This window comes from Varanus komodoensis, unplaced genomic scaffold (genome assembly GCF_004798865.1).
Source record: "Varanus komodoensis strain SLA01 unplaced genomic scaffold, ASM479886v1 scaffold5, whole genome shotgun sequence".
In the NCBI taxonomy this organism is placed as follows: domain Eukaryota; kingdom Metazoa; phylum Chordata; class Lepidosauria; order Squamata; family Varanidae; genus Varanus; species Varanus komodoensis.
In genome coordinates, this window is record NW_025336087.1 from 47300962 (window position 1) to 47325135 (window position 24174).

Consider the following 24174-nt stretch of genomic DNA (forward strand, 5'->3'; position numbering starts at 1 on the left):
CCAAAGGGTCCCCTCTGGAGATTTGGAGAGGTTGTGGGGAGCTGCAGCAGGAAGGGAAACTGGTGAAAATATTCTTCTTCCACTGGATCAAAGAGTCTTCTGTCATTGTACCACTGGGTACAATACGATAACTTCAGTATTGATGGGAATGTGACCTTTTTTTAAAGAAATGACTTTAAATCTCAGTGTCTGAAATAACTTCTTTGTTCTATCCCCTGAGTGAAGACTTACCTGAGGCCACTGTAATTCCCATACTTTTTTGGGGAGCGGGAAGGGGATCATTTCCAAACATCCTATAAAATACGATGGTCAACAGCTTACTCAGAGCTCCTTTGACTTGAAACTCCTGATTCTTTTGTTTTCCTTTCGCTATGCACTGCATTTTCATAGATACCACCTGGTGTCTTGGCCTACTCCATGCTTCCTTTCCATTATTTCCTCCATTCTATCAAGCTTACTAGCTGATATTGTACACCCTACATGTATGTGCTATATTAAAACTGCTTCTGTTTTATATAGTTTCTTTCTAATTTAAAGAAACAAAAAAGATTAGCCAAATCCTCTGAGAAAGGCTTTTTGCACCTCAAAAGCTTCAAAGGTTTGGTAAGTCCTACATGGCTACCATGGATTTCAGTTCTGAAATTTCAAGAGTCATGAAGAACTAACATAGTGTAATGGACAGAGTATTGGCCTTGGTCTGGAAACCTTGGGAATTTAGATTGGTTTTGGATCTAATCTCTGCTCAGTTATGACTCTCACCATTAGAGCCAGTTAGTCTCTCTCAACTTAATCTACCGCACATGGTGGTTCAGAGGATAACATGGGAAATCTCCAATTCATACAACAACATGTTCAGTGAAGGAAAACTGGGATACCAATGTGGTAAATGACTCAAACACCTATCAACCTTCACGGTTTTCAACATGAAGAAACAGATGATTCTTATATGTTAGGCAAGCATAGTTACTTCCTGCAATCAAAATCTGAATTTTCTTGAGCTCCTATGTCAAAAATGCACCAACTATGTATTGACTCACAAACCATTGGCCTACAAGATACTTCTAGTATTGATACAAGCAAGGCAAGGCAAGGCAAGGCAAGGCAAGGCAAAGCAAAGCAGGTTAAGCTACAGTGAATTAAAATGACCTTAGGCTAAACAAAAAACAAACAAGCAAACTCTTTGACTAGGTTCTTTTCTTTGTTAACATTCAAAATGTTAACAACCTACCTGTGTTGATCTTTGAGAAAAGATCCTGCCACTGTCATAGATGGGATTGGTGATAATGTGGGATGGTCATTTCTCCCTTTATCTCTACTTGAAGGATTCTTTTGGGGCTGGAAATGTCACTTTTAAATGTTTAAACTCCCAACCACTTATTCTAATAGCAAACTCAGGGCTGAGGGGGGAGTGCCAAGAGAAATAGAGCCAAACAGGACACTGGGAAACAATAGGGAGGCATTAGCATGCTTAGGGCAACCCCGAACTTTGCATAAGTTTTTTAAAACATAAAGGTTCATATAAACAAACACACACACACACCAGCAGCCGCCGCCAGTGAAGAGTAAACATGCTCAGTAGCCACAAATATTCACTTCTGGTTGGGTGGGTGGATGGAGAACAAAAAACTAGTTTGACTGTGGATTGGACAAGCGGAATGTACAGTTTTCAGGTAATTGATGTCTGGGACTCTGAACAGGAAATTTATCTTAAGGGGAAGGTTATACCACACCAGTTCTAGTATACCACAATTGTAGAAAAAAATACTAGTTGTTATAGAAGAGCCCCCTAAACACCTAAACATTACATCCATATGCTGTTGGCATTTTTCAGCACCTTCATATGTTTAGGAATACAGCTCTTATTTGGCTTCAGTATGTCCCCCTTGGAGTATTGGGGCTGAAATGAAAGTCCAGAATTCCACTGACAGGAATCTGTAATAGTTTGATATTCAAAAACTCAGAAGGAGAACAAGAAGAAGAGGAGCAGGAGGAGAACAACGATGATGGCAGTGATCACAACAGTAATACTGTGTTTTAAACTTGCTGGAATGAGTGCCTAGAGGCTAAAACACACAATATAGATGCATCATTAAACAACATAACCTACATCCACCCATCCAAAGTAACACTCTGTGATATTGCATCGGCCAACAAGTAATGGTATGAAAATACAACTTATTACAAAATAAATAGTTATTCAAAAAAAAACCAAACCCTGAAAATTAAAGACTGCGCAATATAATTGTATTTTACAGTCAGATACACAAAACCTTCCCCATTTGTCTAGATTTCATAAAGACTTATATATGTAAAGAACCACCCAGTAAATACTGATTAGAATTCATTTTAAGAATAGTTAGTGAAAGAAAACGTTGAGGCAGCAAGAGTAGCAAAAAAACCCACCAGTTATCCATAATATGTAGGTTATGTATAGCATTTCAGGGTATTACATATATATTATTTCAATAAACTGTATGACAAACCATAATGGTACATCTATCAACAGCCATTCCATATAACTTTATAACAGATAGATGAGACAGTGGAGTCCACTCTATTGACTTTGCTGATGGACAAACTGCTATATGCTTGCTTCCCTCCTTGAACCATTTCTGTTCAAACAGATCATTATTAGAAAAATGGTGTCACTTTAACAATGGTGTCTGAATTTGTTTGTCTTTGTATTCCACACCTATCCCCATCCCTGTTGTGTTATGTTGTTAAACTCAAAGCCTCTGAGCAGGAACTATCATATATTTCAACTTTGTACAAGGTGCACTTAGTAAATTTTAGATGCTTTAAAAAAGGAATGGGTTTTTGGAGTGTGTTGTCATCAATATGCTGAGAACATGCAGCTTTATTTTTCCTTTTTATTGTCAGCAGGTGAGGCTGTGGATATGCTAAACCAGTGTCTGGCTACAATAAACCAGTGTCTGGCCCCTGGTTGAGGGCAAGCAAACTGAAACTCAATCCAGACAAGACTAAGATACTGTTGGTGGGTGATTCCTTTGACCATTTTTTTTTTTTGGGCGGGAGGTGTTCAACATGGGGTTTTACTCCCCCGAAGAAGATTTGTAGCTTGCGGGTATTCCTTGATTCAACTTTGTCACCTGAGGCTTGGGTGGCATTGATGGTTCACAGAGTCATCTACCAGCTTTGGCTAGTGGCCCAGCTGCACCCCTACCTGGACAGGGATAGCCTGACTTCAGTAATCCATGCTCTGCTAAACTCTAGATTGGATTGCTGCTACACATTCTATGCCCTTGCAGACAGCTCAGCTGCTGCAGCTGATGCAGAACTTTGCAGCCAGATTAAGAAGTGGGACCAGATAATCCGAACATTTAAGACCAGTACTGGCTTGCCTGCTTTGGCTGCCTGTATACTTCCAGTCTCAGTTCAAGGTGTTGTTCTTAACTTATACAACCCTACATGGCTTGGTACCATGATACATGTTGGGATGCCTCTCCCAGTCCCAATCTACTCAGACACTATGTTCATCTTCTGGGGCCTTCCTTCAGGTGCCAACCCCTTGAAAGGCTCAGAGGGTGGCAACTAGGAGGAGAACCTCTTCTGTGGTGCCCCCCCCAATCTTTGGAACAACCTTCTGGCTGTGGCTCATCTCATGTCAAATTTGTCAACTTTTTGGTGCCATTTTAAGACAGAACTCTTTGGGGTACCTTTAAAGATCTCCCTGGCTATCCAGGGACCTGATGGGTTCATCCAGGTACCCTTTTCCTTTCTTCTTGGCTGGGTCTTTTTTATTGCATTTTAATGCTATTTTAATTAATTTTAAAATGTGTTAGATGTTGTTTTATGTACTGTATTTTATTGATTTATATCCGATTGTGAACCACCAAAAGAGCTTTGGCTAACAGAAATTATAAAAATGTAATAAATAATAAAAATGCTGCTGATGCATTAAATATTAATACAATGATATCGTCCCCATATTTCAAACTGGAAGGGGAAGTGAAGAGTGAGATAGTTGGTAGCTGTTGCGTATTTTAAAAGATGGCCTAATTACATAGACAAGTTTAAAAGAAAAGGATGATGGGAACTGAACTTTTGTTATCCCTATAGTTCCCTCTTTCCAAGTGCTTTCCTGATAAATTAATCACTTCTGGTATTGAAGTTCACCTGATGGCAAAATAGAAAAAAATGCAGGTGACAGGGACAATTGTCAACTTTTCACTTACATGCCCTTTTGGTTAAAAAAAAATGAATTGAATTCCCCCATGTTCTATGTGATGGGGCAATTCCACGTTTAAATGCATACCATCATATGTGGTTTGTACCTGATGCAATATTGATTTCCCAAGGCAACCATAACTTAATGGTTGAGGAAAGATTTTAACCAGGAACTGTATAATTTACATTTTTAGCCATTAAACGCCCCACAACATATTCAGAGAATTCTAGACAGTGAAGAAAGCTGCAACCATAAGGTTACACAATACTGCAAAGCTGGCACCAAGGATTAATGGAAGAATAACAGGAAGGAAAGAAAACATAAAGTAAGTTTTGTTGCTTCTGACCAAAGGCATACCTAGTCCAACCTTCTGTTTCACAGTGGCCAATCCATGGGAAGCCTACAAAGAGACGAAAGTGCAGCAGCAAGCTTCCACTCATGTTCTTTTACAACTGGAATTCAGAGACATACTTCCTCTGATAGTGGAGGTATGACTGCTAGCACTATCCTTCGTAAGAACCAAATGTAGTGCTAATAGAACGAAATGTCTGAGAAGTGTGCCAAATGGAAAGAATGTTTAATAACAGGGGTACACAATATGCATGTGGCCCCTTCTACCCCGGCAGCTGAGGAAATCTGCTGCAGCAGAGGCAAAAACATCTTGGGTTTTCTACTAAAATCCGGCACAAGTTGCTAATCTTATTTCAAAATGCTTCCAATTTGACCACTTTAAGCTTGTTAATCAGTTTCTTCCCAATGTCTGATAGAAAACATGGTGGGAGGGAGTATTCAGTATGCCACAGAGTACAGCAAATGGAGGTACAGGGGGCAAAAATGGCGCTTAACCACCCTGCAGTTGCCCACCCAGTTTTTATCAAGAGTATCTATCTGTACAAATTTTGTTGCAAAACAGATTTTATGGAAGGCTGATATGAATATGCAGTGGGGTACACTGAATCTGATGGCCCTTTAGCAACTTCCATCCCTGTACAGCTATGATTTAAAGCCCTAAAGTAAAAGAAAAATACTGCTCTGATCTTTTTCCTGAATAGTACTACTCAAAATGGATTATGGATTATTGCTCTTTGCAGAACAGTTCTCTGTAGCATTTTTGTACATCCCAAAGCTACAGAACTATAAAAAGAGATAAGTCCTATCCAGGGTGGGAGATGCAAATGGCTCAATTTTCTTTACACTGATGATTAGTTTATCAATAAAACATTTTACATGTTATATCTGCTCTGATCTACTGTCATGTGAGTCAAAAATAAATTAAGCAAAATCGATGCAGTTAAATTGATATAAACAAAGTATTCAGTCTCAGAGGGAAGCAGGATTTCACATATTGATGAGTCTTAGCTCAGATGTGTTCCTGGTTATTTTATCTTCAGCATAAAATATACTTTTGCACTTATGTCAAAGGAGCATATAGTGCTCATGGTAATTGATGCAGTAGCCTACAACAGTGATACTGTTTCCATAAAACACTTAAAAACCATCAATAAACCTTTTAACACTGTATTTTGCTTTACAAATCTGAAACCAGAAGTGACGGGTCAAAGTAAGTGCAATGTTTTCATTTTACTGACTCTAGAATCAAAGTTGATTAAATAATTTGCCAGTTTACTGAGACATAATAAAGTTCTGATGCATGGTTATTATTAGGAATGAGTTTCATTCAGTAAGTGATGTGTTGAGATATTAAATAACCATCTCACCAACTCATTAATGCATTTCATCAGCATCAACTGCCAGAGCAGTAAAACAGTTACAGCCTTCTTAGACTTTGTACTGTATCAAAGTCTGTTCATGTGTCTGTCTGTAAAACTAGTTTAACAACACAAGAAAAACAGCAAACCTCTCTACATCCAATCTATCAATAACTATTCACAGCATGTATTTGATCAGAGTGAGAAGATCCTAGCACAAATTCTATACCACTGCAGGAATAAAATAGTCAAACCTGTATCTCCATCTTCACTTAGGCAGAAATTGTTTTATTTACCATAATAGGCAGAGTAAGAATTGATCTTGAATAAATATTATTTAGACTACAGTCTCTGAAAAGAGTAAATTCTAGAGAAAAGTACATAACAACTTTGGGTTGCATCCAATGTGTCATTCAGCCAGCAGAAGGGAAAATGCTAGTGGAATGACTTTTCCCTTTCCCCTGTAGCACCCCCCCGCCCCCCGGCTGCAACCATCAGGAATATTTTTGGGAGGCACACAGGGATTCTGGAGCAGGGAGAAGACAATTCTTCAACAGTGTTGGCTCAAAGTCCTTTTGCTACAATCCTAAACACACTTATTATGAAATGAGCTCCATTATAAAATTTACCAACATGCCCATGGTCATGCTGTTAATTTATTAAATATTTATAATTGCAGGGTGTCGAGTGGTATAGATGCAGTTAAAATAAATTTTAAATAACAGTAACAAGCAGGATCAAAGGAATCTTAAAGTAGTAGGTGATACAGTTTAAGGACTACATCAGGAACTTTCACTGAGACTTTCATAAAGGTTGTATTTCTAAAAAAACAACGAAAAAAAATTAATGTATGCATAATAATTGATGCAAATTAGTTTCACCCCTGCAATAATGCCGGTGTAGTCTTGAAAAAAAAGATGCTGCATTCAGATAAGAAAACTTGTGGTCAGTTCCATCTTCTATTTACACAGGAATAGGGAACAAGGGAGATACACCACTGCTACATCAGTGGAATATCCACCATATCCTACACATGCTTAGGAAAGGGGAGGGGAGAAAGCAGAAAATATAAAAGTGCTATGTTAATGGAAGACATGCCCCAGCATCTATGGATGCAGGGCCAGTTACAATGCTCACATACTTCCCCCATGCAGGGACTGTCAATTAGCTCATGATGGACATGTCTCTCTCACCCCCAGAACATGTCCCAGTATCATAATATGCCACCACGTATTTCTCAATCCATCAGTTCCCATGGCACAATAAACAATTACGCACACACATATACACACAGCTCCCCAGATGTTCTCGAAACCTGCTGATGTGGAGGGCAGTGGCAAAATGAATGGAGAGAACCTTTCTCTCCAAGTTTAGTGCAAAAATATCCTCTGCACCAGGTGACATGAAAGGCGGTGGGAGGCTGTCGCTCCTCTTGGATGCAGCAGAGAATGAGCACGTTAACCTTTCCATGTAGCTCTCTGAGGGTCTGCTGCATTACAGTCCCCCAAATCCCACAGCTAACACTGCCGTGAAACAGGAAGTATTGCTGTACTCTCAGAAAGTGTTGATTGTGAGATGTGCAGTGCCCTCTGCTTAAAACTGTTAATAGGTATGGAGTGGGGCACAATAATGAATGCCTAGAAATGGCCTTTAAGACTTTTTCTCCTTTTAAAACCTTAGTCTTGGAGATAATATGACTTTAGAGGAAACACAAGCTGAATCCTGATTAACTCCCCTGGTCGATTTGTCCAAGATCACATAGGACGTTAGGGAGATGGTCCTTGACTAAGCCGCTCTTCCATGTGCAACATATCAGGAACGTTTTAGCACAAAGGCACAAATGTTTTTCTGGCACAAAGTTGTGTTTACAGGAAATGGAGAAAGCCACAGGACTTAAGATGATACAGCAGTATACTGTAATTTTCATGGCTGCATTCAAATTCCCTCCTCTTTCATAAAGCTGTAGTATAATACTGCTGTTGCAATATGTCTGTGAACTTAAGGAAGTGCAGTTTAGATGACAGAACTTCCATGCTCTTCAGGAGGCTGTAATAGGATAGACTTTCTTCAACAACATGAACACAGAATTTGCATTGTGTCAAATGGGTCCTGGATCGTAAGCAGGGTATGGCCAATGTGTATAATGTCAAGGTGGCTATTAAAAGCCAAACACAAGTGCTGAGTTATGATTTTTTTAAATAAAATATCCTTCAGATCACACTGTTTATGCTAGCTATATCAAGCCCAGACATATATGTACCTACAGCCCAGAAAAGAGCTTCATTTGCTTCCCCTCAAAAAAATAAAAATAAAACTAAAAAATCAGGAGCTGGAACCATTTCCATCCCATCTTCCTCATCCCTCTACTGAGACTTTTGTTCAAAGAAATAGAGAAGATATAAGGCCTGTAAGCAGAGCTGAGCCAGGGGATTTTGCTGCCTGAGGTAAAGGATACAATGGTGCCTCCACCTCATTTCACATAGAGATGCTGACCAGTTTAGTAATTGAATTCACAATCAGCACAGGTGATGGGACTGCATCCTCTGCAGCACTCCAGGCAGCACACTAGTACAAAGGGTACAGGACAGACCACATGATACACACAGTTCCCACTCCCAACACCTTATCATTGCTCTTTCTTCCTTAGGGTACACTATACCTAGCCAGATGAAACGAAAGCAATGAAATGAGGGTAGGTGCTTTTTTCACCAGCAATCTAACATTATTGTTTCTTACTGAAAGCTTTTTCACACCTTTGTCTTATATATTTCTATACCTGCTCAGTTAAATATCTGGTCTGCAACATTTATCAGATCCCAGAGACAAAATTGCTGACACTCCAAACTAAGAGATATTGGAGGATGCTTGAACTGCATATAACATTCAGGAGATACCTGAATTCCTCGTGTGCAATTGGTTTAAACAAAAGTTCCCCAGTGTTGTGAAAAGTGACATCTGACTGCTCTGCGTGCAAAATACTACAGCACAAATCTTCATGGCACCTTCACAGCTTGCAAAATTACAACAGAGAGGGCAACAAGCCTGTGCTGGCCACACCCAAGAGGCCAGAGTGAGCTCAGGAAAAGCAACAAGGGAGGGAAAATGCTACTCTTGATGAGCACCTTCCTAGCTAATGGAGGTTACACATGGCAGAATGGGTTTTCTGGATTTGGATGTCATGACAGCCCACCACTGGTAACACTGCCCTAGAACATTCCTTGAAAACAAAGGTAAGTTACTGTGAGTATGGCAAGTTGGGTTTAGATGATACAATCACCATCTTTGGCTCATAGCCAAAGGATTGTCACGTCATGTGACTCAGGTAATTGTGAATGTCACAATGACATGTGGTCAATCATAAGCCTCATTCCAAAGTAGTTTTGTGAGAGCACAACTTAGCCAAACAGATTTGGCCTTCTCACAATATCTTGAAGGCAATTCAGGGTGACGACATTCCCTTGGAATAGGCGCTCGGAGGAAACTCATGAAACAAACACTTTCATGCTTTCGACAGACTGCCTAAAAGCTATGGAAGAGCGTAAGTATGTAAGAAGGGAATACCCAGTTTGGTTAAGAACAACCTTATATATTGGATTATATTACAGTGTTTGACCATATTTTAACAATATTTGACTGATTCCATAACCAAATACTTTGTACCAATCCAGTGACAAACCTCTTACTGCTGCTTCTATCAAAATAAATTACCATCAAGATTAAATTATCAAGATTTTCTGTGTTTATAAATTCTGACTATTGCTTTCTCTAAAAAATAATTCTAATTATCCCTTCTGAAGAATTTCTTCATTCTTATCTGTAGCTTTCTATACCTTTGGCTCTTTTAGCTGAAACCTTATCATATTAAAATCTACTTTTAAAACTATCATTGACTTTAAAGTGTCCAAAGTTATTGACCTGGTTTAGACCAGGGATATATGGATTTATTTAATCCATCACATCCATATTTTATGGATTGTCAGGCATCATTTATTCTATAATCCACTGATGAATAGAAGTGACAGTATTTCCCCTTCAGAAAAGTACACAATGTCTTAATACAGTGCATGTAATTTTTGATGGCACATAAAATTTTGCCTATTTTTCATAGCTCAGCTTAGACTAACAAAGCGCACAAAGTGTATTACACAGTAGAGGCAGAAGAGAGATCAGAAATATATAAAATGTTGTGTCTTTTAAATTTGCATATCTATGAACATATTTTCCAATAATTTCATATTTTTGTATGCCTAAATTTGTGTACAATTCCAGAAGGTTAAAAACAAAAAGATCTTCAAGCCCATGAAATCTGCCTAACTCACAAAATGCCAGCCTACTGCAGGATGCATAGGTTGGCTTCATAGCAATCCAGAGACATTTGAAACCGTTTTGGATTGTTCATACATAAAGACCTTTGATCCAGGCTTCTGTCACCCTATTCAGCGATAACTTCCACCCAAATCTCAAACATGATCAACAAATCCATTCTTTAAAATATTCTAAGCAATGGAACAAGTTATTGAACAAAGAGCTATAGTTTTTCCCTTGACACACACACAAGCAAACTGAGATGAGATACTATGTCTGTTCCTGACACAGGAAGAAATAAGATTGTTTAAAATTTATGTTGCTGCAAATTACAATCCTGCCTAGCCCTACATAGTATGCCAGATGGATGCCTAGCTCTTGCTACCACTGAACTATAATGTGCTGAATGAACTCAATATCACACTCAGTATAGAAAGAACATGAGGATGGTTAATAAGTTACGGTGGTTTGTTAACCACTCTTTACTGGTCAATTTGCATAGTTACCTTGGCTAGGATGCTTGTTGAAGTGGTTATACTATACAGAAACAATGGCCTGTTGTAGGGTTGTAGGATGCTTTGCTAAATCACTATCACTGAATTCAGATGCCATGAGACTCTCTAGAGTGGGGCCTGAAATGGCAATCTGGTGCCCAGAAACACCACAACTTTTCATCACTTCCACAGTAGGCTGTAATCATATAAACCAGGCCAGTTAGCTTAGAATTATATGAACTAACACCAGGCTCCCAGGCTCCACCTTCCCCTCTCCTCTTCTGACATATCAGCAGGAGAATAGTGGAAAGATTTGTATCCACTTGGAACCAGAATTCCCTATATCATTTACATACCAGAAATCCTGGTTCTATTACCAAACTAGGTACATGTTTCATATGGTTTATCTGAACAAAGAACAGTTAAACAAGCTAGAGCCCTTCCAAGTTTGGACAAGAGGTAGAACTTTGGTTAGTTGAGAAGCAGAAGCAAAAACGTTTCTGATCTCCTCACAGGCTGGATGGCATGAATATAAAAGTGACAAGCCTGAGGCTTGTTCACATAACACTAAGATAGAGAGATGTTTACTCTCACTAAAGAATCAGGATCATATTTGGGAGTTGTTCCTAGATCAAACATTGTTATTAGAGGAACAATGCAACTTTTATCAGCTTACTATGAGTCTATCTGGTTAAATATAGCCTAGCTACAGTTATCTACATCCAGTGACCTCACATTTAGATTACTGAAATCTATTATACATGGGACTTCCTCTGAAAATGGTCCAGAAACTTCAGCTCATCCAAAAAAAGGGCATGGAGATGGCTAACTGGGACTGGCTAATTTCTTCATATTATGTTGGTTCTTTATTAACTGCCCTGACTGACAGTCCATTTTCAGGCTCAAACCAAAAGAGGTGAAGTCAATGCTTCTTATGGAATATTTCTCCCAGCCTCAGTCACTTGTCTGGTACCTATGCTGCTGTATTTCTGCCAAGTGAAGAGTTTAGTCCTTCAGTTTCAACCTTCGTGATAGTGCAGATCTTTGCACTCCTTTAGATTTTACTCCAGTTTTTACTTAGATTTTATTCTATTTTAATCTTAAGGTTATGTTTACTATGTTACTTTGTTTTATAAATATAGATTTTGTTTTGTGAACCACGGAAAGAGTTTTGACTTTTGAGCAATATAGAAATGTAATCGATAGGCAGACATATAATAATCTGCAGTTTATACTTACATCTCCCCAAAGCCTACATGCCATATTCTATCTGCACAATACAGTATTTTTGCCTTTCATGATCTTCCCTATTACAACTGACATGGAATCACAGAATAGTAGAGTTGGAAGGGGCCATGAAGACCATTGGGTCCAACCCCCTCCTGTTGTAGGACACCAAGTCACACCATCCCACTCAGATATCTGTCCAGTTTCTTTTTGAAAGTCTCCAGCATAGCAGAGTCCATGACCTCTCTAGGCAGTTGGTTCTACTGTGGTATTGCTGTGAGAGCGAGGAAGCTTTTCCTGATGTGTAGCTGAATCTGGGTTGTCGCAACTTGACTAGATTATTCCATGTCCTACACTCTGGTATCAGCAAGAACTTGACCTTCCTCTTTGTGACAATCTTTGAGATACTTGTAGAGTGATATCATATCCCTCCTCTATCTTTAATTCTCAAGGCTGAACATGCCCAGTTCTCTCAGTCTCTTGTTTCCAAAGCCTGGATCATTTTTGTTGCCTTCCTCTGGACCCTAATTTTTCTGCACCTTTCTTACATCTTGGTGCCCAGAACTGGGCATAGTATTCCAAATGAGGGCTGACTATTACTTTGCGTGATTTGGAAGCAATACCTCTGTTAATACATTCCAAAATAGCATTTGCCCTTTTAGCAGCTGCATCACATTTTTGGCTCATAGTTAGCCTGTTGTTCACAATTACTCTGAGATCTTTTCATTTCCCATCTTGTATCAATGTATTTGGTTTCTTTTTCCTAAGTGGAGGATTTGGCATTTGTCCTTATTGAATCTTCTGTTGCTTTCAGCCCAGTATTCAAGTTTATCAAGTTCGCCCTGGATCTTCATTCGGTCTTCTAGGGTGTTTGCTATTCCACCTAGTTTCATATCATCTTCACATTTGATTATCTTTCCTTGTACTTCCTCATCTAAATCATTAATAATGATGCTGAAGAGCACTGGGCCCAGGACTGAACCCTGTGGCACCCCACTAGTTATCTCCATCCAATTTCAGAACGTGCCATTGACAAGTACTCCTTGTGTCCGATTTAGCAGCCAGTTTTGGATCTACCTAATAGTTTTTCCATCTAGTCCAATTTTTGCTTATTTGCTTACCAGAATGTCTTTAATAAAACTCCACTTCTGAAAGACAACTGCATCATTGCATATAAACGTTTCTCTTACATTTCATGGGTTGTACCCAAATTTAGTCCTATTTAGTGTAAATAAATAGAAATGAATGGGATTTAAGTTAGATTAATACTGGATAAACCCAATAGTCTCATGCTACAAATAGAGCACATTCTTTTCATGCAGAAGATCCCAGCTTCTTCAGGTAGGCCTAGGAAAAACTAACATGAAACCTCAGAGAGCTTCCACCAGTTGGCATATTTGGTTATGAACTAACTGGATACCTGCATTCTAAATTAACTAGAATTAATGACAAAACCACTGATATCAAAGGTTCATAACTGCTCCTCTTATCTGTGCAAGAATTATTATCTGTTCCTTTACAGTGTTCATCAATGTCCTATACCTTGCATTCTCCAAAATTTTACTTTTTGAACATTATATTTATAATATAAGCATATGCTTTTATCTATATCCTGTTTTAATGCATATATCAGTTTATGGGCATATGTTATTATCTATCTACCCTCTATCATACATTAAGAAGCTGACTATGACATTGCTATTATTATTTTAAGAACAAACATAAATACTTTCTGATACACTATCATTATACATATGTCAATACAGTGAACCCCATTAATTGCTAAACATGTGTGGTATGTCTGGATAAAAAGAATAAGAAAGTTTGTTGGAGTTCCATGAATGCATGCCCTGAATGATATTTATGAAAATGAATTTTGTTCTTAAGGATAAAAAAAACTAAAAGTGTCAATCCTGGCAAAGAAAGTAAAATAATGTTACATAGATTCTAGAAAGCAAGCAAGCATGCTTCCAGAGCATGAACATGCAGCTATCTTTTGTTTGCTTTAAATGATTGTTACTGTCTTACTCACACAGGATACCATAGTTACAATTCTACTATCTTTCACAGGCCTACCTTTGTTGGCACACAAGTATGCAAACTCATCTTAAACAATAACCTTAATTCTACAGAAATGAAAGTAACTATGCAGAAAGATAAAATCGTTACACATGTGTGTTTTTTCAGATGTGATGTTTACAAACATACTAGTATGTGTTTGATAAGGAACAAAACATTACAAGAACCTTCACATTCCAGTCACAGCATGTGATGCACTTAATAAGATGACCCTTGCTAATGATACAGGTAAAATTATACATTATTTCTTGTATAAACTCACACAGAAATGTGTTTGCGAACAAGAACAGCTTGTTAACTGTGTAAGAGAATTCCTGACGATGTGATTACTCCTTTTTTGACCTGTTACCATGTCCTAAAAGTAAATTAGTTAAAAGATATCCCAGGAAGTATTTGCTCTCTCATGGAATACAAAGGTCAACAAATAAACAGAGACCTTGTGTTCTTAGGTCATGGCAGAAGTTTGTAATCTTTCATCCATTGGACAATGAAGCAAACAGTGCCATCACCTCTCTTGGATCAATGACAATAATGCCACATTTTGACCAACCTTATTCACTGTATTAGTGTGAATTAAGAATATGTCCATTATTACTACTACTACTAAATTACATTTATACCCTACTTTTTTCCCTTTTGTAAGAAACCCAAGGCAGCTTCCATAATCCACCACCTCCTCTCTATTTTTTCCTCCCTACAACAGCCATGTGAGGTAGATTGGCTGAATGAAAACTACAACCTGGATCTCCTGAGTCCCACTCCAACTCTCTAACTGTTCTACTTCAAACTCAGCTGGTTCTCTAAAAGTGTCACCTGTTTTCTGACTTTTTTTAATCTTCAGAAAATAGAGGCATGAGTGAACAAAATAAATGAAGAGCCACAATAGAACACAACTATTATAAGCAGCCACTCATGATGACTAAAGCAAGTCCATAATTGTCAACAAGCACCCTTGAGTATGATCATGAACTGCTATTTGTATTCCATGGATCATACGGACATATAGGGGCATATGCAACACTATTCATACTGTAACATACAAGAGACTGAGACAACAGTCATATATGCATCCAAAAACTGGAACCACTGTTCATACTACAACACACTTAGCCATCAGTAATGTCCACTGATCATGTATCTGTCAAAAAATGAAATAGTTGCATAGCAACACTACCTCCTCACATACTGTTTATCACTGTATATAATCGTTTCCATATTGTCCACTATATGCCCCATCTTCAAGCGTAACCAGCATTCTATTAATACCACAGGTGTTTCCTGACATTATGTTTTGGCACTCTCATAATGCATATCCAAACCAGTCCCCATGTGACCTAATACCAAGGAATATATAAAAGTACAATATATAGAGCCAACAGATTTGGGAATAATACTTCTGTGTACTGTTGATGCCATTTTTCCCTTAAAAGGGCATTTTCCTATGAACTTGAAATTATTAAGCTATGAATAAACAATAAAATAAAGGTTTAGAATTATAGATGATATTAAGTCACACTGATTAAGCTTCTAGTCAAGGTGAGCTTATGCTTCATTTTTGTATGGTTGTGTTCATTATTGTAAGTACTAAGAATTTCAGTGATCTGATTGAGTGCCAACAGCTACTTCTACAAAGAGGCTGTAAATCAGTCCCTTTGGACTCTGGGTATACAACTTCAGTGCTAGAAACCAACTTTTATGATGTAAATAATTTTACAATACCCCTGCACTAATGCCATATTTCCATAAAAGATGAAGGAAGTTCTTCAGTGAAGGACTATTATAAACTGTTTTTGAAACATTCACTGTAATCATATAGTATGTGTGAATCGATTTTATGGCACAAATAACAACAGAACAAGTGCTGCTGTCTTTTGATGTGAGCAAGCAGAGGAAAAACTTTGCGATAGTTTCCTTGTATTTTGTGAGTTTGTACAGCATCAAATAAAAATGTGTCTATATAGATTAGAGATTGCACCCTAAACTCTTAAATGAGTGTAATAAAATATGTTGATCAGAAGAAAGCACTGATATGTACCAGAGTAATAAAGAGTAAGTGTAAAATCCTGTCACATGTTGTTTCAGCTATGCTTTTCTTTTACTTTCTAAATGCTTTGGGTAACATGCTTCGCAGCTTAGGGGGCTAAGTGATATGAAACATGTGATATGCTATCACAGAAACTATGTCAGAACTGATTATCCTATTATTGTTTTTCCTTCTTGCCTAGAGCGAACGCAGACAAGAGCATAGCAGTATAGGAGAGTTTTCTAAGTATGTGTGGATCCAGCAGGTGTTTCCTTACTTTATGCTTGTATCTCCTTGAGTTTCTCACTGATGGTTTTGAGATCTACCTACTTCCAGGTGTTTGTGAACTAAACATTTGTGAATTCTTCAGATTCCAGTTGTTTCTAACAAGCTAGATAAAAATTAATTCAGATCAGTGGACATTTACTTTAATCCATTTAGAATCTCCCAGATGCATCTTTAGTAAACAAACTCTATGCCATTCCCTTACATGGAATGAAAGGTGTAGAAATACTACTGAATTAAGTTTAAGTGCTTTTTCAAAGCACTTTGAAAGTTACATCTGTGCTGGGCACTCTCATGCTCAGTATTTCACAAAATGTTCCTTGCAGACACTGGACAATTCCTCAGAGAATTAATTTTATAACCATACAATGGTTTCAGCACTCTGGTTTTTAATCACACCTGCTTTTAACCCTCCCCCCCCCACCCCCCCCCCCCCCCACTTTCTAGACTGCTGTTACTGACAGGCAACAAATACCTACCATCAACACAAATCACTATGTAGTAAAAGAGGGTAAAAAGAAACAACAGCTGCTAAATTACATGGCTTGAAAAGGGGGTTAGATGAATGCATAAGGGATAAGGTTATGTCATGATAACTATGTACTTCCACTGGTTCCTGGGGAATATAAATAAGAGATTGCTGTTGCAGTGATGTCCAGCTTGTGGCTTCCCTTAGGCACCTACTTGATCGCAGCAGGAATGGGAAGGTTGACTAGATAGGCATGGCCCCTCTTCTGTATTTATGTCATCTGCAACTACCCACCCCCCTGCTTTTCAAGTTTCCCCTTATCAGATAAATCAACAAGGTGGAGGAAAGCTGCAGATCTCTCCACCCATAACCACAACCAGACTAGAAGAAGAGGAGGGCTGAAGATTGAAAATTCAGCACCAGATACAGCAATCCTCTTTCCGGCTGGAGAAAGAAACTCTCCAGTCTCACAGGCATTCCTTACTATTCCACATATTTCAGGGGAGCAGCCTTATCGGTGAAAAGTTCTGGGGCTCAGCCCTGATGAGCCTTGGCACAAAATTGGATTCTGCCTCCTCCCTTTCTCTCTTTTGCTGGCAGAAGCTCAGGCAAAAATCTTGGCCCTTCTCTGAGGAGGGACACACACCATCTGCTTGTTGAAATTGTGATTTCCATTTGCTGAGCTCAAAGTTCACTGCACAAAGAGCAAGGGAGAGTTCAGGACATGGGAACAGGCTGGGCTGTAATCTGGCAACGTGCTGACTACGAGTGGCCAGGAGCGTCCACTTTCCCCCTCCCCCAAGACCTTTGTCACCCCAGCAGTCTTCCTGATAGACTGTCACAGCAATCCTAAAGGCAGCAGAATGCGAACCCAGAGAACTGCAGAGCAAACATCCGAGAAGATGCATCACATTCCTGCTTTCTGAGTCAAGTGAGGGAGCCCCAGCCCCAGCCCCAGCCAGGGGGGCAGGGTTCCAGAGGCGGCCGGGAAATCCACCTGGTCGAAAGCACGGTCCCTCCATCCCCTCTCCGTGCCCTGGGTCTGTGCCTACCTGCTCTTGCGATCAGCGCGGGGGCACAAACCAACCCAAGGCTGACTTTCCCCACCTACATCGCACCCCCCTCCATTTCCAGAAGCCGTTTCTTTTTAGAACTCGCTTAACCCAGCCCTGTTGACGGGTTTTTTTGTTTTGTTTTGTTTTTTTGGAAGCAGCCTGAAGGCAAAGATGACGAGAAAGGTGTGCAAGTCTGTAGACGTGTGCGGGAGAAAACTGGGGAAGCGAGGACAGAAAGGGGGAGCAGGGTCCGAATGGGGGCGGATCAGTACGCAGCGCCGCGCAAGGCCACTACTGGGGTCGGGTCTGCGGGGTTAATCCTGGACTGTAATGGCCCAGACGCGGGGTTCCTGAGCACACCGTTTGCGCGAAGGCCGCCATCACCACCGCACTGCTGGGAGTATGGGGGGCGGGGGGGGAGGCGGACTGCAAAGTCAATGGGCTTGTCTTCCGGTTAGGGTTAACCTCGGCACCTCTCCTTTCAGGAATTAAGAGCGGACATGGAGGAAGCCGTCATCCCAAGCAGCAGGTCTCCGTCTCCTGCCCTGTCGCTCTTCAGCACAGGAAGTTTAGAAACGGCTCTTCTTCGGCCGCTCTGCTCCTTAGCCCCTTCTCAAGCCCCGCTTCCCTTCCCCGCCAACACCTCCCCTCCCCCCCGCTTAAGCTCTCACCCAAACCATCTCCAGGTTCTTTGCTGCCAAGAGGCTTCCCGGGAGCAGCAGCCTCCCCTCCCCACACGAGCCTCCAGTCCCTTCACACCCGAGCCTGCCTTCCCTCGCCCCCCCCCCGCCATCCCGCACCTCCATCCCAGCCACGGAACCGGGTTCCTCGAAAACACTGGAGGGGCGGGAAGGCGGGGGCAGGCTGAGCCCCGGCCGGACCTCTACCTGCCCTCTGCGTCGCCCCGTGGCGCGCGCTCCCCGGGTCAATCATCCTCGTGAGCGCCCGCAGGAGATGACAGGGCAGGGAGCCGGGGGGGGGGCGAGGGGAGAGGGGCGTCCGCCGCCCTCGCCCTCCCCCCGCAGCAGCACCGGCGCAACTGTGTGCCCGCCGCGAGCGAGGCGAAGTGGTCGAGAGAGCGCGTGGCCTGTCGCGGGAGGTTACCTGTCCTATATTGATGTAGCCGTACTTGCTAGCTATGCGGTTGGCTTCTTGGATCCCGCCAGTTATCCGCACCGCCCAGTGGTTGGTGTACAAGCGAGTCCGGCAGGCGGGCAGCAAGAAACCCAGCCAGAGGGTGAGCAGGCACAGGAGGTCCCCTCCGCTCCGGACTCCCCGGCAGCAGCTTCTGCTCTTCCACATCATCTCCTTTGCGTGCAGCGACGAGCAGGCAAAACAACACTAAACAAAATGAAAAGAGCTCGCCCCGTTCCTCGGAAGAAACTTTCTTCTCTCGTCCGCTCTGTCTCGCTCTCTCTGACTCTCTTCCCGTCCTTCCTCCGCTTCTTTCGAGGCTCCCGGCTCACCTCCAAGCACCTCCACCAGCAGCGGCAGCCACAAGGCGTCCCCAAAAAGTTACCTCAAGAAGGAAGCCCGGAGGAGCGCGGAACAGCGCATTGAACCTCCCGCGGGGGCTTCAGCGGCCAGCGTTGGAAGACGGCTGCCTCCTCCACGTTTCCCAAATCTCGCTGCGAGGCGTGGAAAGTTAGAGAAGCCCCCTTTCTCGCCCACCCGCTCACACTTTCCTCAGCTTCAGCCCTTTGCCTTGCGCCATTGAGGGTCCTAGGAGAAAAGGGGGTGTCTCTGTTTCTTGCTTGCTCTGGGGCTTTCCTCTCGCTCTCCCCCGCTCTCTCGTCAGCTCTCGAAGCCGTCTCCCTTTCCGTCCCCCTCTCCTCTCCCGCTCCGGTCTGCTCTCCTCACTTGCCCAGAGTCGAAACGGCAGCGGCAGCGGCAGCAGCAGAAGCAGCAGGCAGTGTGTGAGCCTTGGCAGCGGAGCGCCTCCGTTCAGTCCGGCGCTGTAACCTCCCTCTCCCCCCTCCTCCCCCCTCCGCGTCCTTTTTCTGTAAGCGGGAAGTGCGGAGAGTGTGAGTGGAAATGGCAGCAGCAGCTCCTCTGCATAGAAGAGAGTCTCGACTCCCCTCCCGTCCGATGCCAGCGCTTCTCCGCGCACGCCTGGTCCTAGCGCTTCCCGATTCTGGCAATGTATGGGAAGTCCTGAGCAAATGGGAGAGAAGGGAGCCCTCTTCGAGTTAACCAGCGACTTCTGAGAAGAGAGTCCATGTGTGCTTTCTCAGGGCAGACGCAGTGGCACGCGTGCAAAAAAGAATTTTGCCTTCTTTCGTTCTTTTTTCACAACAAGGCAGTTTGTGCTGCACCGTTAAAGGGGACAGGGGAGGAATATTCACGCAAACAGCGGAATTTATTTCGTTCTGTCATTAGGATCGACCCAAAGCCATGAAATACTGAGCATGCCTTAAAATCGTCCAGAACTCTTCTTCGGATTTGGTGCTAAACAATAATAACAGATGTGTATCTATGGATAGGTGAGCTGTGCAAAGAAGTTGCTAGTAAAATAGAACAAGATGTTTCCATTAGATGGGGATGCAGTGGATCTAGGGCTCACAGGACAGAAGCGTCCACTCTTTCTCTGTTAGCGGGCCAAGGGCATCATCTGCCGCTCAGCTCACCTGCCATGTTCCTTTCGAGTTTAGCTGCAGTTCTCAGTAGCTGGGAGGTGGAAAGGAAGGAATTTTCCCAGCAACAAGATATCATCATAACCTGTTTCATGCAGACATATATAATACACCCCGACTTATATTATAGGTAGGGCTCCACACAGCTGCTTTCATTTTTAGGCTCTCAATGGGGTATGTCTGTGGGGATTGTCATTATGAGAACCGGCACTTCAGAGAAGACTTTATGCAGAAAGCATTTTCTAGAGACAGAAAAAATAAAAAACCCACCTTAATGAGAGAGGGAGCAATGGCCACTTACCCCCTGAAAATATACTGATCAATACAAATGACAGCAGTCTCTAGGACTAATCAGCAGACACAGGTATTGTGCATGCCAGCAGATAACAGATGTGCAACCAGTGCCACTGAGGTAGGCAACCAGGAACCTCTGGATGTTTGAAACTACAACTCCCATCAACATAGTTAGCCAATGGTCAGGAGATATAGTTATAATGATAGAATCATTATTCTGTATTCCATATTATAATCTGGAGCTGTAGTCCCAAACATCTGGAAGGCACCAAGTTGCCTATCCCTGGATCTGTACATTGATCACAGTCTTTAAAAATTACTTTTTCAGAGAACTACATGACTCTGTGTTTGGTACTGAGTATGAATATAGTTCTCTTTGTTCTGGCAACATGTAAAAATGCTAATATGAACAATTTGATGTTGCCTGGGATTTATCCAGGTTGGCATTTATTTCCAAGCAATTGTTAACTGTATTAAATAGCACTGCTCCCCAAATAATTTATATGGAAATTGTCCTGCCTCTTGGGTGCACACCTTAGCATGGTGAAAGGGTTTGAGAACATCAAAGAAGCCAACAGCACTGCTGCCAGGGACCAAGTGGAAAAGGAATCACTGGACTGGTCTCCTGGCAGGATGACCCAAGGTGAAATGATCAAACTGGAAACCACAGACTGAGATGCACCCACCCTATTCAGGAGTAAGGATCATATCAGCAGAATAGAATGGTTAACCCTAATGGTGATGGTGTTAGAGAAACTCCTGAAGGGTGTTTGGCAGTCGCAGTAATTGAAGAAGACACTGGTGGAAAATCTCTTGTAGACAATGACAGTGATGCTTAAGCTAAGCACAGTGATGCTCAAGTACTGTGCTGAAGGTGGCAGTGGAAAATATTCTTACCTTGTAAACCCTATAATGAAGCAATTCAAAATGAAACAAGAGATAGTGCCAGAAGATGAGACAACCCGGTTGGAAGGCACTCAATAAGCTACTCGGGAAAAGCAAAAGACCAGTACAAATAGCACTGTTGCTAGTGACGCAACTTGATCAAAGCTGAAAGGAAGTCTAGTGGGTAACACATATAGTTGGAACATGGAATGGGAGAACTTTGAATTAAGGAAAACTGGAAACCGTAAGGCAAGAAATTGAATGATTAATCATCACAATATTTGGTGTGAGCAAACTAAAGTGGAATGAAAAGGAACATTTCAGTCAGGCAAACAAACACAAAGTTTTTTACTCTGGAAATAACAAACATACGTAGAAGAAATTGAGTGGTTCTAATACTGAGGCAAGATGTCACACAGGCAGTAAAGAGCTATAATGCAAAATCCAACCAAATCACATCTGTCAGAATTTGTGAAAATTCTATGTAACTTTCATTCAAATCAATGCTCCAGAACATATGCTGAAGCAATTGAAAACTTTTATGCAAGTGTCCAAGAGCAAATTAATAACATACCACAACAAGACATGTTGATAATCATAGGAGACTGGAATGCAACAGCGAGAGACAAAGCAGAATCCAATGTTGTGGAAGAATTTGTCCTAGCATTTAGAAATGAAGCAGGAGAAAGCCTCATAAAATTCTGTGAAGTCAATGATCTGTTTATTGCATAATTCAGGCAACCAGTCAGATGACTGTACACATGGACTTCATGGCCAATACAGTAATAAAATAGGCTATGCAATTGGAAGCACAAGATGGAGAAGCTATATTCATGTTGCCAAAACAAAACCATGAGCAGCCTCTGGTAGTGTCCATGAACACTTAATATAAACCCCCCGCCCAGTAAAACTGAAAAAAAATACTGACAGAAGCATTGTAACAAGATACATCTTAAATAATATTCCTAAAGTATTTAAAAGGTCAAATACAGAACATAGTTGCATTACTGAATTCAATTGACCATGAACCAGAACAAACTGAAAGCACAGGCATTATTAGGGAAGAAATCCAAAAGAAAATTCCTGTAAGGAAAAGAAAGAAACGCCTAGATGAATGGCAGAAGAAATAATCACAGTTGCTAAGGTCAGGCAAGAAGCAAAAACAAAAGGTGACTGATATAGGGACAGAATCCTGAATGCAACTTTTCAGTGACTATGAGACAAAAAGAACTATTGAAATGGCCAATGAAAAGAAATAGAAGATAACAACAAAAGAGGAAAAACAAGAGAAATTCAAACCTAGATTAGGAATGCTGAAAGACATACTATCTGACAGGAGAAAATAAAGAGAAGGAGTAAACATTATAGGGAAGAACTATACAGAAGAGATGACAGAAGAAAGATCCTATGAGGAAGAACCTACAATGTTAGAAAGTGATGTGAAAGCTGCTCGGAAAGCATTTGGACGGAATAATGTATCTGGTGTATATTTGCTGCAAAGAGGAGGCACTGGTGAATTTGGGCGGTAGTGGGGGGAGATATTAATGGTTTTTTACTTTCAGAGGGGTCCTGCACCCCTAATCCCTGTGAATGTGGAGGGCCTCCTATATGTGATCCGACTTACATACAAATTCAACTTAAAGACAAAATTCCATTTTCTCAGGAACGGAACTCATTCATAACTCAGGGGCTGCCTGTAATGCTAGGGACATTTGAAGGGAGAAGAAGCAGAGGAAGGCCAACAATGTGAGGGATCAATGCCCTCCCAATTTCATAAAGGAAGTCACAGCTTGAGTTTACAAGAGCTCAGTAGGGTTGTCAAGGGCAGGACATTTAGGGTGGTATTCATTCACATGTTTGCTGCAAGTTGGAGACAAGTTGACAACACAACTACAAAGTAAGACAGTTATTTGTATTTTAAATAACAGAATGGAATATGTACTGTTATTCATTCTTTCCATCATATTTCTGGATATCCAATAGTGATTGCCACTTACTCTATTTCTTCTCTTCATCTCCATTGGGTCAGGTTGTGAATATGCTAAACCAGTACTGGCTGTGACACTGGACTGGATAAACTGAAGTGCTATTCAGACAAACCTGGGATGATGTTAATGGCAGTTCTTACTGAACAGTGTGTTCAACCTGTACTGCATGGGATTGCATTCCACCTGAAGAAGCAGATTCATAGTTTGGGTTTTTTTTCACGAGCCAACTTTTTCTCTTGAGGCTCAGGTGAGTTCAGTGTCATGGAGTGGTTTCTACCAGGTTTGGGTGGGGACTCAGCTACATCCTTATCTGGACAAGAATAGCTTGGTTTCAGTATTCTATGCTCTGGGAACCTCCAAGTTTGACTATTTCAATGCACTCTGCCCTTGAATATTGTTCATAAATTGTAGTTTATGCAAATTTAGCAGCCAAATTAAAAACTGGGACCAGAAGTTTTGAACATATAAGACTAAATGTGGTCCATTGGCTCTGGCTGTGCGTATACTGCCAATGCCAATTCAGGGTGCTGGCTTAAAGC

The 24174-nt window shown here is 41.2% G+C and overlaps 1 protein-coding gene across 2 annotated transcripts in view; it reads right to left on the bottom strand.

Annotated features, from left to right (window-relative positions):
- Nucleotides 1-19766, bottom strand: part of PCSK5 (proprotein convertase subtilisin/kexin type 5) — a 250488-nt gene extending 230722 nt beyond the window's left edge. Inside the window, exon 1 of one of the 2 annotated variants that reach the window (XM_044445944.1) lies at nucleotides 18940-19766. In XM_044445944.1, coding sequence (XP_044301879.1) covers nucleotides 18940-19140 — 201 coding nt within the window. In that variant the 5' untranslated portion in view covers nucleotides 19141-19766. The remainder of the gene's footprint in view (nucleotides 1-18939) is intronic. The other variant, XM_044445943.1, reaches the window with a different exon arrangement.
- Between the last annotated feature and the right edge of the window lie 4408 nt (nucleotides 19767-24174).